A 15,315-nucleotide genomic window follows, 5' to 3' on the forward strand; every position below is an offset into this window, starting at 1 on the left:
CACCAGAGTGGGGCCCCTGTGAATGTGCGCTTTGTTCCTGCACTTGCCTTTATTTATATACAAAAGTAATACAACAGTGAATACGTCTATTCATTAACAGAGGAATGTTAGTATGTAGGGAGTGAAGATAAAAGTGGTTCAGGTGTATGTGTGTGTGTGTGTGTTATTCTGAAGGACGTGGCCCCTCTTCTTGAAGATAAGAGCATCCAGCTCCCCTCTTCCTGGCAGGAGTGAAATGATAACAGCTTGCTCAGCTATTATCACTGTGAGAAAGAATTTATAAAGCAAGTCTTGATTCCAACAACAGTCTAAGTCATAAAAGGGTCATCATGCAGTATTCTATAATATGCAAACTTATATATCACAAAAAGATTATACTGACTACTAAGTACAATTTTATATTGACAACCATTTTCAGAAGAATGTATTTTCGTTTGAGCCACTTAATACTGCCTTATGGGTCTTTTTTTTTTTTTTAAAGGGACCTTACTCAAGGAATTAACCAGTGTTGTGTCCACACATAACAGATGAGAAACAATTTAAAATTGCGTCTTTAGAGACTGTTAGGAACCTTTTCCAAAAACATATATTTTTCTTCCCAAAAAATCCCAAAGACCACAGTTTAACAGGCATAAAATAGTATTTTTCTGTAGCATGGTGTGCAGTGTGTCCTGAAAAAAATATGAGGAAACTGGATAGATGGAGGAGAAAGGCAGAAGACGCAGGTCCAAACAATTATTTGCGTGAAATGAAAGTCATGCTGTTAAGAAACAGGAAGACACAAGATCCGAGAGATGCAAATGACCCTTCAATGGAACCATGTTTGCTGCAGCCTCCTTAGAAATGGTCTCTGGTGACTGTTTCTCAATGTCGTTCTTAAGGAAGGGAAACAAGACATAAAGGCTAACGTAATGGAGGTCAGGAGTGAGTGTCTACACCCACATGTAAAACATAGTGGAGGCTGCATGGTTTGGGGCTACATTTCAGACAGTGGCATTTGGATCGTATTCAAATTGATTGAATTATAAAGATAAGTATCGTATGCACCATGCAGTACCATCTGGAAAGCAACTGATTTGCAATGGCTTAATTATTCAGTGTGACAATTATCCCAAACACACTGCCAGTGTAGCAAAAGCATACTTGGATAGAACACGACACAATGGCACACAATCAGTCATGGATTGGACCTCCCCAGAGAATAGAACAAAAGGCACCCAACAAAGAAGTGCATTGAATGTCCTTCAAGAAACCTGGAGAACTATTCTTGAAGGCCACTTAAAGAAATTACAGGAGAATTTCCTAAGAGATTTCATGCTGTGCTGGAATATAAAAGTGCTCATACCAAATATTGACTTTTAAGCCCACTGGAATTGTACAAACTCTGTTTTTGCCTTATGTTGTTATGTATGTTTGCACATGTTTAACAAGCTTAACCATACACTGAAAACTATATCTCTTTCCCATTTTACTAGCAAAACATAAAGAAAACCAGGCATGGCTCTGGGCTTTTGCAAAGAAATGACAAGAAACAGAGTCTACATTGTAAAATCCTTTGCACAAATTACTGCATATTCATATCTCCTTTGGGATGTCATTATAAAGGTAAATAGAGTAGCGCCACTACCGAGCTACATTTATTTCAAAGATAACAAGCAGTGAAGGGGACCTTTAGTCCATTATTAATCTAATGAAAAGAAATTAAAACTTCTTGATTTGCTATTGTTTGCTATTTTAGACTTTCTGTAGTCTAAAATGGTCGGCAACAAACACATTGTGCAGAAAGCAACAGCAGGTACATCTTGCATCATACTTTTGCCCTGTGAAAGGAAACTGTCCACCCTGCACATTCATGATGAGTGCACTGATGCAACACTGTCAGGGACTGATTTGCTTGGTTTAGTGTCACTATACAAGGCAATACTGACCAAGCTAATAAATTCACAATGAAAATCCTCTGATTCAAAAGGCACTGTGGGAGGGTGGGTGTGGTCTAAACCTCTGTAAACGCTATGTCACTGTGACTGTTATGTCACTGTAATATCTAATGAAAAAAATAGAAATGGATGCAGAATGTCAATATTCACAATGACATGCAGAATAGATTTATGCAAGATGTCTCAGCAAACAAGTGGTTCACTAAGATATTATGTAAGTGTTTCATCAGCTTCTACATGCATATCAGATTTGTGATAAACTTATCTTTTGTGGGTAAAAAACAAAGATCTATGTGTTCCTGTGAAGAAATACAATGTTCCCAAACTAAAGATAGATAGACTCTGGTCTCCTAAGGTGGAATGAAATCTTGTAAATCTTATTCTCTGCTTTGTTTTATGTTGTAACTTCTTTGCTTTTGTTTAAGTACTAAGTTTTAGAGATAATAACTAAATCCATCTGGGACTAACAAAGGTACAACATGCTCACAAAACATAGATGTTGATTATATTAAATAACAGGCCCTGGAGCGTGAGAGAGATAGAGAGAGGAGCATTTTTATTCTAATATAATCAAGTTGTGTTTAGATATAATATCCACAGCATCTGTTCCCCCCCCCCCCAACAGTCCAATTTTCATTGGTGGAAATGCATTTCCAGTTTATTCTGGCTGTGTCACCAGGGAAGCAAATGTTCTGATGTACCCACGATAGCAAAACTAATGCAACTTATCAGATTAATTACGCCACTGCTGGTTTATACCAAACTTTAGTAATTGTTTCCAGGAAACCCACTTCTCATCCAGTACACTTAAGCCTATGATCAAATACTTAAAAACTAAAATATGGCACTCAATAGGAGCTGCATGGAATTATACAAAACAAACATTACCTGATATCCGACTATTTACAATGCTTTCTATTTGTTGTCTAACCGGAATTTTTATTAGTCCAGCATACATGCGAGCTCAGCCCCAGCCGGTCAATCCTTGGTGTTCAATTTGTGGCCTGTAGCTTGAGAATTCAATTTGAGTTTTGATATTTGTATTGGAAGACAAGAATGCTGTATTCTTTTTTAGTCCAAGGCATTAATAAATTCAAGAAGGATGTGTTTGGGTGGAAGGCACCGGTTTTCAAACTCTGTGCCACTTTAGAACCCAAATAAATGCTCCCCCTCTCCTCACCTTACAATTTTCACTCAGTCACTGGCAGCTCACTCTGACTGAAGCACCAAAATCTACTGTTTACACAGTTTATGCGTATTCAGCTTAGCTGATCTATGCCTAAAAAGGAATTCCACCCATAGTTTCAGGAGTAAACAAAATAAGTTTATGATCTCAAAAGGAGTTGTTTTATAGTCAGATCAGAGCAAAAATGATTCTTTAATAGTTTTAGCTGTTAAAGGTGGGCTTCTGAACTGACCAAACTACCACATACGGTGGGACAACCTGGACGGATTTACAAGATCATCATTCTTGCCACACCTTCACACGTCCATATACTTTAGGTATTATACTATTATTTCTAGGGAAAAACCTGCATATCGGCCATGTCACTGTAGCATCTACTCGGCACGTGTTCGCTATCAAATTCAGCACCGCATTCTCGGTCGGTGCTGCCCCTTCATAGGCTCAATGGTACGGTCCGCCTACTCGTTACGTCATGGCGTCTGACCTCGCAGGATAAATACAGCTGCTCTGCGCAATGAGGCTCAGGCTTGAGGATCGGAACACCGAGACGCTAGGGGTCGTCCTTTGAAGAGCTGGGAAAATCGCCGAGGCAGTGCCAGTAATACGTAATACCGACTAAAGACGTTACCAACCCCGTAATTTAACGTTTTCGTACCAGTGGCAGCCGTTAACGATGATGAACGGACAGATGAATGGTTTTCATAACTCCCTCATTGACGAGGACTGCTTCTTGTTCACCTCGGAGTCCGTCGGAGAAGGACATCCCGGTAAGACGCGAGATGTCGGCCTTCTATCATTCTGGCTGATGAAATAAGCTACATTTCTTGCTATTTTTTTTTTTAATAGTTTGTCCCACAAACTATAGCCTATTACTGTATTAAAATGAACAAATAGGGAGTGAAATGACAACATCGCGGCCCTTTTTCTTCTTCTTCTACCTTCGCCGGCTTCGAGACCACGCGCTACTAGCTGATGTAAGCTAGCTAATCTTAAGTGAATAGGTCATTCTGTCGCGTGTCTGCGCCACCGGCAGCAAATGTAGCACAATAGTCATAGTCGACATGATGAAATTGTCATGTGAATTGTTTCTTATTTACAGTATCGTTATTCGTTTTAACTGGTTTATTTATTTTTCTCATCCTGCCTTCCGTCCCTATTCATGAAGCACGCGGCTGTTTGTGTAGGTGACTCCTAACACAGTCGTCTTCATCCCTGAAGATGAAGTTAGACTGTGCATTTTATCAGTCTGTCGATATGTCGTTGGTTCAAACATTTATAAGTGTACCGTGCTTGCCTTCCGGTCTCCGTGGAGTTGCGCGGGCTCTCTTTGACGCCACATGTGCGCATGCTGACATGGCGACCGCTCAGACTCTGGTCTATTCCTCTTGAGTATGAAGGGGGACAGTTTGCGCCGACGTGCGGCATTTTACGTTTAGACCCTGTGATGTGATTGATGTTGCCGTTTACTCACGTTATTGTTTTTGTTTTTCAGACAAAATCTGTGACCAGATAAGCGATGCCGTTTTGGACGCCCATCTGAAGCAGGATCCAGATGCCAAAGTTGCATGTGGTAAGTAAATATTTCCTATCTTGTTTGCTTTGGCTTAACTCCTGTGTTGACACCAGGGTATTGAACTACATGTGAATTGCCTCGTGCAGAGACCATTGCCAAGACTGGGATGATCCTACTGGCAGGTGAGATTACCTCACGGGCCACGGTGGATTACCAGAAAATTGTTCGTGACACCATCCGCCAAATTGGATATGACGACTCCTCCAAAGGTGTGCATTGCTTTACTGATTTTGTTGTTTCTCCTTTTTTCTTTTCTTTTTTTCTGTAAGGACTGTTCTTAAACTCCTACTGTGTGTTCTGCCTAGGTTTTGACTACAAGACCTGCAATGTTCTTGTGGCGCTGGAGCAGCAGTCTCCTGACATTGCTCAGGGTGTTCACATTGATCGCAATGAGGAGGACATCGGAGCTGGGGATCAGGTTAGTATTGGCCTGAGTGGTCTGAAACCACAAATACAACATATTATTGTCCTTTAACGGCTTTTAAAAACTATAATTGTCTCACTCTGCAGGGTTTGATGTTTGGATATGCCACTGATGAGACTGAGGAGTGCATGCCTCTCACAATCGTTCTTGCCCACAAACTGAATGCCAAGATGGCTGAACTGCGCCGCAATGGCACCCTTCCATGGCTCCGACCAGACTCAAAGACACAGGTATTCATCATTTTATTTTCTAATTTTCACTAGCAAAATGGGTTGTTCTAAAAAGTTGCTCATTTTGTTTCTTTTCACAGGTTACTGTACAATATCGCCAGGACCGCGGTGCCATGCTGCCAGTGCGTGTGCACACTATTGTCATCTCTGTCCAGCACGATGAGGATATTTGCTTGGAGGAGATGAGAGATGCTCTGAAGGAGAAGGTCATCAAGGCGGTTGTTCCCTGCATTTACTTGGATGATGACACCATCTACCACCTGCAGCCCAGTGGTCGTTTTGTCATTGGAGGTCCACAGGTAAATACCTTTTCCTGGCGTGTTTTGTTTATCGGGAGCTATTGAGCTTTGAGTTTACCTTGATTCCTTCATTGCAGGGAGATGCTGGCCTCACTGGACGTAAGATCATTGTAGACACTTACGGAGGCTGGGGAGCCCATGGTGGTGGAGCCTTCTCTGGGAAGGATTACACAAAGGTGGATCGCTCTGCTGCTTATGCGGCACGCTGGGTGGCCAAGTCCCTGGTGAAAGCTGAGCTTTGCAGGAGGGTGCTGGTCCAGGTGAGTGGTAGTGGTAGAAGCTGTGTTTCCACCTGGCATGTTCAGAAACATTTTTTTATATACATATTTTGTCCTATTGGGGGTTCATCAGATTTCTGGGTAGTTGTGGTTTCACTGTGCTCTAAAAGCTGGGTGTAGATTAGTGTTTTTATTTTATTTTTTTAAATCTGCTGAAAACTAATTTAAACCCCTAGCCCAATCTTCGAAAGGTTCATGTTCTCTGGGGGAAGTTTCTGTGGTGGAAACGCAGCCAAAACCCCCCAGTCTTTATTTCAGGGAGCAAGGCTGCAGCAGACTCCTGCCTGAAGTTTTCTGTTTTCCTGCTTGATATAACACATCTGTGTGCTGTATTAGGTGTCGTATGCCATTGGAGTTGCCCACCCCCTCTCGATTTCTATCTTCCACTATGGGACATCCCACAAGAGTGAGAGGGAGCTACTTGACATCGTGAAGAAGAACTTTGATCTCCGGCCTGGAGTCATCGTCAGGTAATGTATAACCTTTGAAACCGCCCTCACTGATAGCACAGCTCCTGGAGGATTGCTGTGCCATAGTTGCCAATCTGTAGTTTATTTACATTTTTATTATATCCAAATAAACTAAACAGCTTATTTAGTGGGGGGTCTTGTATTTGGATTATTTAGCTCAGTTAGTGGTTTTATAAATGGGAGGAGTTTGGTTTCTGCAAGCTGCAATGTCCTGTGGTTAGCAGGGTAAGTGTTGAGTCTTCACGTTCCCCTCTTTACCAGCCAGCCATCTAATTTATTTTTTTTTGCTGTCGCCACTCCCCACCGGCTAATTCAAGTATTATGCCTGTGTGTGCATTTGAGGTCACTGGATGTGACTGCTGCTAAAGAGTCTTATGTATTCCAGGGATCTGGATCTGAAGAAACCCTTGTATCAGAGGACCGCAGCCTACGGCCACTTTGGCCGAGACTCCTTCCCTTGGGAGGTCCCCAAAAAACTCAAATACTAAACCTGTTAAGCTTTTACCCCCAGGCTTGTTGGTGTATACTACAGAGAAGCCTCCAAGGTTCCGGGGGTGAAATGCCCTTTTCTCTCATATTGGTACCATTTAACACATTAACCGCTTTCCTCACTCCACCTCCACCTCCATCTTTTTTTTTTTTTTTTTTTTTTTTTTTGTCTTGTTACTGTTTTTCTGCTGATTGCAGTGTCGTGCTGGGTCCCAGGAGGCATGCCTCAGAAACCTGATGTTTTAAAGAACTAGATGAGTTCCATGAACTCATGCACCGTAGTACTTACTGTTCTCCCACGTCTTGAGGTTCCCCCCCGCTTCGTATTGTGATGCGCTGAGTAGCGGCATTCAGCCCTCATTTTTGGCATTCCACACTCATCACTATCGTCACTATCACTGTCATGGCGGTAGTATAATAGGCTTTGTGATATTCCTCTTAATTTACTGGTGCTACAAATGAGTCTGCATGACATCTAAAAGAGAAAACTAATTTCAAAGTCCTCTCAAGTGCATATTTGGAGTTGTGTGATCTGGCTGTGCCCCCCTAAAACTGTTAGCTTCTCTCCATTCCTCCTGTTGTCAGCCTGGTACGGTTGTTCCTTGACCCCCAGTGTTATCCTTTTTGTTAGCTTGTTTTCCGCTTATCCTTGTGGAGGATGCTAGAATGGCACAATTTAAAATTCAAGGGTTGTTGCTGTTTTCACTATTTTGGGGAAAAAAAATGCTATGCATTGCAGGCTAAGGGGCAAGCCAAATCCTAATTATTCATGCTCTTAAATGAGCATTAGGCCTCAGACACCCCTGCAGACCTTTGCTGTTTTCTGATGTAATACAGAAAAGTCAGAAGCTGCTGTCACTGCTCTGGTCTGCAGAGGTTTTAGTTATACTTGAAGGTTATGGAAAAAATTGAATTGCTTATGCATTGAAATTCTATTTTAAACTAGTCATTAAAAAAAACCTAGTTTCACTTGATTATTTTTTTTTTTTTTTGTATGGTTTGAAGTGACCTAAAGACTCAATTTCCCTCAAGTATATAGATGGCAGGTGTAGCTACAGAGAAACCTGTTTCATCTTTGTCCTTAGAGGGGTGTGTTCTTTGCCACAGTCTTATTGGCTAGGAATTAAACCTCAACACTATTTATTTGTTCTCTGTATCCACGCAGAGTTTCAGAGAAGCCGAAATTTCAGAAGGCAGCTTTAAACAAACTTGGGTATTAGGTCTTGGCTTTCTTGTGACGTGGTCATTTTGGTGTTTGGCTTGAGGCTCCAGAGTGTTGTACAGAAAAGCTTTGGACTGCCTCGGCAAGAAAGTGTCACTGGCTAATTGTAAATGACTATTTTACAACTTTTTTATTTTTGGACTGCAGAAGTTATTTTTTTAGGCAGGTTAGTTATCGAAAATCCCATTTTTAAAATATCTGGTGCAATTATTTTATTTTTTTTGGCTCAAGCCTATCCCCGTTACTGTGATGGCAATATTTGGTTGGTGTAGTACAGAGAAACCAACCTTGTTTACATGTCCATCTCACGTGTGGGATAGTTTTGTTTTTGTTTTTTAAACTACTCGGAGGTCATCCCGTTGGCTATAGTAAGTGTAAGAGTGCCTTTTCTATTTCCTCTGCTCCCCATTTGCTTTTCTCCCCACCACCAACATGCATTCAGCTTCCAAAGGAACACGTAGCTCATTCTGTATTAAACTTCATGTCTGGACTGGGTAGTTTCCTTCTCTGTAATAAACAACTACACCTCTCAAATGTCTTTGTGCTTTTTTTTTTTATTTTTAAGTTGGGGCTGTAAAACCACTCAACTGTGACATTTTAAGAATTGTGATGCAGGTTGATTCAGTCTCTGGGTCCAAAGGTGGTGCTGGAGTCTTGAAAATTCAGATTGCAGTACAATGTGGTTGTGGGTGGGGAGAAACCCTCCAAGAGAAATGTTGATCATTAACATTGGCTTGTAAATCTACAACATTAGACTGGGTTTATAAATGAACTGCAATCCACATGGATACATGTAGGTCTCCAGTACACATTACCTCTTAGTCACTTTGTTTAACTGTTTGGCATTCATCATCAGGGTCACTGGTAAGGCTAGCATCACTTAACCAGGGGAACTAAAGGAGTTTCCGGGCCACTGGACCAATTTCAGCCCTGAGCAATGTTCGCTGCAGTCTTTTGATTTGTTACTAGCAGCTGTAGGAACAAAATAAGAGTCAGTAGGTCATTTTCATGTGACTTGGAGCACAACCAACACCCTGGCTGAGGTTTTGAAGCTCAAACTGTAGCTGATAATTTGGTTATATGGTACGTAGTGGGAATGGAGGTTGCTCCAAAGAATAATTTGTCTCGTGTGTGTGTGTGTGCGCTCCCACCCATCACACACGCACGCTACCAAGCAACAACAATGTGGTACCAGTTGTGGCAGGGCAGATAATACTGGGCACACCCAAAATAGTTTGAGGGGGAAAAATACAAACATTTAAAGATAGTTTTAACTGTCAGGGCTGCATTCTGTGTACTAAGCAAAACTGACCTCATGTACATTCATCACATTATGCCAAAAGCGCCTTAAATTCTACATGTTTCTGAGAGAAAATCAAAGACTTTATACACACTGAGTCACATAAAAGCAAAGCCACAAACTTTGGGTATGCATACCTGTATAATAATGAAGATGGACAATAATGCATCATGATCTTGTTAGGCAATAGAGATAAATGAGGTTAAATAGCTGAGGTCAACCATCCAAAGCAATAAACAGTGAAGAAGATGGTGCAGGCAGGGTCCGCGGTAATGTGTGACTGAAAGATGGCAGTGAAGGTTTACAAGATGGCTGGGAAATCTGTGTGGACACGATTGGAAATAAATACACCAGATGGACAGCTCAGGTTGAGTGGTTTGGTGACAAAGAGAGGAAATGCGAATGTGGCCAGAAGAGGAAAAAAAACTGCATAGCTCCCGCTGCCTTAGCCTTTAACAAAGAAAATCGCGTAAGATAATTTGTGGTGCAAGTCTTCGGTTAAGTTCAGCTCATGTTCGGCAGTTACATAAGACAACGTAATGTATTCTAAAAGGATTCAAAAAGGAAGGAGCTGTCTTCACTTGTTTGTGTAACAAGTTCCAAAACTAACTGATTACAAAACCATGTTTCGGTTTCATTGCTTGGTGCTGGACTATTCATTCCAGCATGTTATTTAATGTAAGTGATCCTGTACACATAAAGAAATAACTCTTAAGTTAATAAAAGAGGTTTGCAATGTTGTGTTTTTTTGGTTTTCATATCGCTTCCTCTTCCAAATGGAAAGTTTAATACCTAAACTGTACACGCTGAAAAAAATGAACGTGTAATGTAATTGACCTCTTACCTACTGAGTCAACATCCAAGAAGATCAGGAGATCCCACAGTTAAAGGTTGGGTTTATTGACGAGTAGTCAGTGATTGTGAAATCTGCGACACAGCTAGTTGGGTTTGTGTAGTGATTATACTTTTAAAATCTTTATTCATTTACTTTTCTGCTCTTTCAAAATGCCTGTTCAGTTAATGATTTAACTAGGGAAATTCTAACATTGAGACCATTTTTGCTTTTTTAAAAACAGGGTATCAGGTCATAACTACATTCTTCAGCACACTTTATTTAGGTTAAGAGTGATGTTCACATGTCCCAGTGAATCTTGAATTGATAGCAGAACAGCTTGCTCTGTGACACGTCAACCATTTCCCTGCCCTTCAGTCAGTATATTTAGTACTCTGACACGTAATCACTGTAACTCAAGCCTAAACTTGGGAAACTATTGTAAATCAACACTCAAATAGTATAAAGGTAGCTGTAAGTGTAGGAAACACACAAGATGAAGATTAGTAGGGAAAGACCTGCAGATATAGGAACTAAGAATTTAAGATTGAGAGAATTTACAGAACCATCGACATTCTGTGTCTATACAAAGGCGATATTATCAGGAGCATAGCAATATTGTCAAATATCTAACCAGCCAGAAGCTTTTATATATAGGCATATTAACTCATGAAGAGCTTCACTGTTAAGTTATTAAGTTATGTTGGTTGTTGTGTTTTATGAGCTGCAGCTTTTTCACAACTTGTTTTGCCCATCTTCACCACTTAAGATTAGTGGTGAACTGTAAAATCCATTCATGAAATACAGTTCAGTAAAAAAAAATGTCATTAAGCACTCAACTCAACAAATTTGCAACATCTAAATACATTATACATAATAATAATATTACACTTATAATTCCTGATCCTGGAAACATGATTAAACCTTGCAATTCATATTTATGCTACTTTTAAATGATCAAAGTCCCCAAAACAAAGCATATCCCTCCAGAGCTAGGACCTACCCTACGACCTACCAGCCAATGATTTCTGCAAATGCACATAATCTGCTAAAGAATTGCTTGAAGAGCATTAGAAAGGACCAAGGGCATTGATGGAGCCTCCAAACCTCCATATTCTGTTTTTGAGGATCTGCAGGATCAACACAAGATCCATAGAGACCAACAAACCAGCACCACACACCACAGGACACCTCAGATGGTCCCATGTCCATGCTGTTTTGGAGGCAAAAAGCTGAGTTCATAAATAAACATCTGTTTATAAAGTTTAGGGTGCTTATATAGAGACTGTAAAGAGTACCGATTAAACAGATAATCAGTATTAACATTAATAGATAATTAGTACTAACGCGTCCATACAAAAGGCTTCTTTAAAAAGGCTAAAAAGTGCTGCCACCATTTTTTAAAACATGAGTCTTTAAGTAAATAAGTATATCAAAGGGAATATACAGTGTAAACCTTTGAGAAATCTGTAATCAGTAAAAGAGAATGACATGTTAAAGTACAGCTTGTCTTTGTTCGTCAGAAGTATAGTTTGGAAACAACTGTTTGACACTGTCATTTGCCTAATTTGTGTCCAGTTGTACACCACGTATAAGTCTGAGCACAGCTCATATCTGTGTTTGGCACTGAATGTTCTAAATCAGGGGTGTCCAAACTTTTTTCACTGAGGGCCACATACATAAAAATATAGGAGGGGCTGGGCCACTTACTAGAAATTAGGTATATAACCTTAACTTTAGTGTATTAAAGTTAGAAAAATCACTTACATGTGGTCGAATATATTATATTGTTGAATATAATTAAAGACAAAACTGCCTTCATCACAGCTTTCCATAAATTGATCTTTATTGATTTATTCAGAAAAAGCTTTGGTAGCTCATTCTCAGAACAGCAGCCTCAGATTTCTTCTTAGACAGAAGATTTACAGCACAGAGAAAAAACAATAAAGGGGAAAATGGGACGGGCACATTTCAAGTTTGTTATTTAAGTTATTAGGCTTAGCAACACACCTATTAACGTTCGTTTGAAACCGTTATCAACATTAACAGACTGAACTGGACTTAATAACAGGAGTGCATATAATTTTAGTAAATTATTCTGGTGAGTATCAGCTGCGCTGGCGATCAGGCACTAGTGGCTGATCGCCACTCGTGCCAAAAATCTAGACAAATGTCACTTGATCAAGGAGCAAATCTGCATCAGATGAGATCAGCTGACTTTGCGTGTACGTGGGCAGTGCACAGCGGTGTGTACTCTGTGTGTTAACAAGAAAAGCGCATATAAGAAAGTGGTGTGCAAAAGCAGGGTAGTGACAGAATTGATGCGCATTATTGATATTTGAAGCATGTGTACCTGCACATTAACACACGGGTACTGTGGAATATATTTTTTACTCACCTAAAGTGCTCGTCCACTCCCCGCAAAAAAATAGCAGCTGTGCGGTGTCTGTGGCATCAGTGCTCTCATCGCATGCGATGGAGTAAAGATCAAAAGCACAGCTTTATCAGACAGTTGCAGTTTCATGTTGGCTGACAAGTCTTCAACAACTGGATTTCTGGACATGCTGACGTTGTTGACGGGCGCATTATTTCGGTGACTTTAACGAGGCCGTGTTTTATGAGGTCTCCATCTGAAAAAGGCTTGCCATGTCTTGCGATGAGTTGGGCGACCTCATAGCTGGCTATTGTAGCCTTTTCCTGGACCTTTTGAGCACGAAAAAATTACTGTTGCTGACCCCGCAGGAGAGATACCCTTTGCTTTAATTTCTGCTCTCGATCAGCACCAGTGTAGGATGCATAGGCCTGATGTTTGGTTTCATAATGACGTCGTACATTATACTCTTTCATAACTGCCATAATTTCAGTGCAGATCAAACAGACACACTTCCCCTTGAATTCTTTGAAGAAATATTCACTCTCCCACCATGTCTGAAATTTTCTGCATTCACTTTCTACCTTTCGCTTCTTTGGTTCTGCCATGTTTAGTAACTAACTTGGGCTAAATTTCTTCTGTGATTGTCCTTTTTGGTGGAGCAACTGCCTCGATCGACAGTAGCTCCCCCTGGTGTTAAAACTAAGAAGTGCAATACACTCAAGCAAAAGTTGAAGTGCGGGCCATATTCGATTCTATTTATAAAATTACTTGCGGGCCAATTAAAAATGGATCGCGGGCCGCAGGTGGCCCGCGGGCCGGAGTTTGGACACCCCTGTTCTAAATAATCCACCTTACACTATAACCTGCCATTCAGACAAAATGCAAGTTGATTGTAGCATGCATTTACCCGATTGTGTGATTTTTATTTATTATTTATTTTTTCACCGTTTCTTTGCATATGCTTTGGGTGAATTTGTTTGAACTTCAAAACTGTTAAAACATTGCGGTGTCTTAATGGACTGACTAATGGTTTGCTCGATACCTTCCAAATAAGTGATCGTAATGTGTCTGGAATCCAATGGTTGCACAATTTCAGTCCATGGTTGTGTAAGTAATGAGCAATGACCCTGAAGCGATTTTTCAAAACACTGCAATTTGAGCTTCAAAGGGGAACATGTCCCACCCTTTCTTAACCGAAGATAATATTTCCAGTTACATCTCAGAACTCATCAGTCACTTTGAAAAGGTTGAGCACCCGTTTCAGCTACATTTGAAGTTGTTAACCAGAGCAAAGCTTACAACAAATTGATGAGATCATAGTAATGATTAAGAAATCAATAAAATGACATAAGATCCTAATTTAGCAGTTTGAAAGGTTTGCACAGATATTTATTTTATTATCAAACACCCTTGAAACTTTATGATGTGATATTTTAGTCATTTGTACTGTTGGCATTCTGTTGTGAAACATGTCATTGTTAGCATGCAACACAAAGTTCGGACAGTTGACACACCTCGCTGCCAAAAGGAAATGGCAAACAACTGTTAAGAAAAATATTTGCCTCTGGGAGACGGGTGTATGCAAAGAATTTAGACTGAGCCGCTTAAAATGTTTAAAGTTTAAAGTGAGAAAGGGTAAATGCAACCAAATAAACAATAAGGGCCTGATATCCACTTATGAGGACATTATACTGCCTCTGTTTTATCAAAATTTAAAACAAATGTCCTCATATGTGGCTCTCATTTTTCTTAGAAACAAAAATCAGGTTAAAAAAAATCTGCTGATTCTTTGTTTTTACATACATTGGGATTCAATATGCCCAAATATAAAAAAATAAATAAAAATGCATGCCATGGAAGAGTTCGGGTCTTAGGAGGTTAAAGGTTAAGTTTCATTTTTATTTTGAAAACTTAACATAAAAAATCACCTGCAGTTTAACCTGTCGATGACCTGCTGAGGGAACGTCACATTGAATGGAATATTATGCTGAGAACAGTTTTTCCTGTACTGAAGGCTTCACTCCAAATCATGTAGATGTTTTATTGGCATAAAAGTCTGTGCAGGCCCTTTAGCATCGTGCGAGCTGTTTGACCATTCTGTAGTCTGCACATTTGGTTTGTATGCTGCAGATTTTTAAACGTGTGTACGCACACCTTTGCCAATAACGAGGAGAACAAAGATTTGAAAGAGTTAGATGTAGCACCCATGGGTATGTTTGTGTTAACGATTTAAAAAAGGACACATTTCTACTAAATTTTTCACTCACATTACTTAGCATCACACAGTTGCTGCAGATTTGTCAGCTGCACATCTTTAACTACATCACATCACAAAGGCACTCTGTTGGACTGAGATCTGGTGAGTGTGATGCCATTTCAGTATAGGGAAGTGTCGTGTTACAAAAAAAACAAAACAAAAAAACAGTTTAAGATGATAAGTGTTTAATGGACTGGTTCTTGTATGGAGCTTTTCTACCCTACTACGCACTATATACTACGACATCCCTAAATTCAAACAATCAGTTTTTATTTGCTTTCTAGTTCATTCACATACATTCACACTCCCATGATGGACTGCAACTTGGAGTTGAGCATCTTTTTCAAGGATACTTTGGCATGACTGTCAGCCAGGGATTGAAGCACCAACTTTTTGGTTAGTAGATGACCTGCTTAATCTCCTGAGATGATCTGAGTTTTGTGA

The 15,315-nt window shown here is 40.1% G+C and overlaps 1 protein-coding gene across 1 annotated transcript; it reads left to right on the forward strand.

Annotated features, from left to right (window-relative positions):
- Nucleotides 1–3,623: 3,623 nt before the first annotated feature.
- Nucleotides 3,624–6,901, forward strand: mat2ab (methionine adenosyltransferase 2Ab). The gene is made up of 9 exons (XM_085180277.1): nucleotides 3,624–3,890; nucleotides 4,616–4,693; nucleotides 4,783–4,905; nucleotides 5,002–5,114; nucleotides 5,207–5,350; nucleotides 5,431–5,649; nucleotides 5,727–5,909; nucleotides 6,264–6,397; nucleotides 6,783–6,901. The coding sequence occupies exons 1-9, from the start codon at nucleotides 3,797–3,799 to the stop codon at nucleotides 6,883–6,885; spliced, it is 1,191 nt and encodes a 396-aa protein (XP_085036403.1). The 5' UTR covers nucleotides 3,624–3,796; the 3' UTR covers nucleotides 6,886–6,901.
- Nucleotides 6,902–15,315: the final 8,414 nt, after the last annotated feature.

Source organism: Neolamprologus multifasciatus, chromosome 12, assembly GCF_963576455.1.
Source record: "Neolamprologus multifasciatus chromosome 12, fNeoMul1.2, whole genome shotgun sequence".
Lineage (NCBI taxonomy): Eukaryota > Metazoa > Chordata > Actinopteri > Cichliformes > Cichlidae > Neolamprologus > Neolamprologus multifasciatus.

Coding starts and splice junctions, on each gene's coding strand:
- mat2ab (XM_085180277.1), top strand. CDS start 3,797: ATGATGAACGGACAGATGAATGGTTTTCATAACTCCCTCATTGACGAG. Junction 5,650..5,726: donor TTGTCATTGGAGGTCCACAG/GTAAATACCTTT, acceptor CCTTCATTGCAG/GGAGATGCTGGCCTCACTGG. Junction 6,398..6,782: donor CGGCCTGGAGTCATCGTCAG/GTAATGTATAAC, acceptor TATGTATTCCAG/GGATCTGGATCTGAAGAAAC.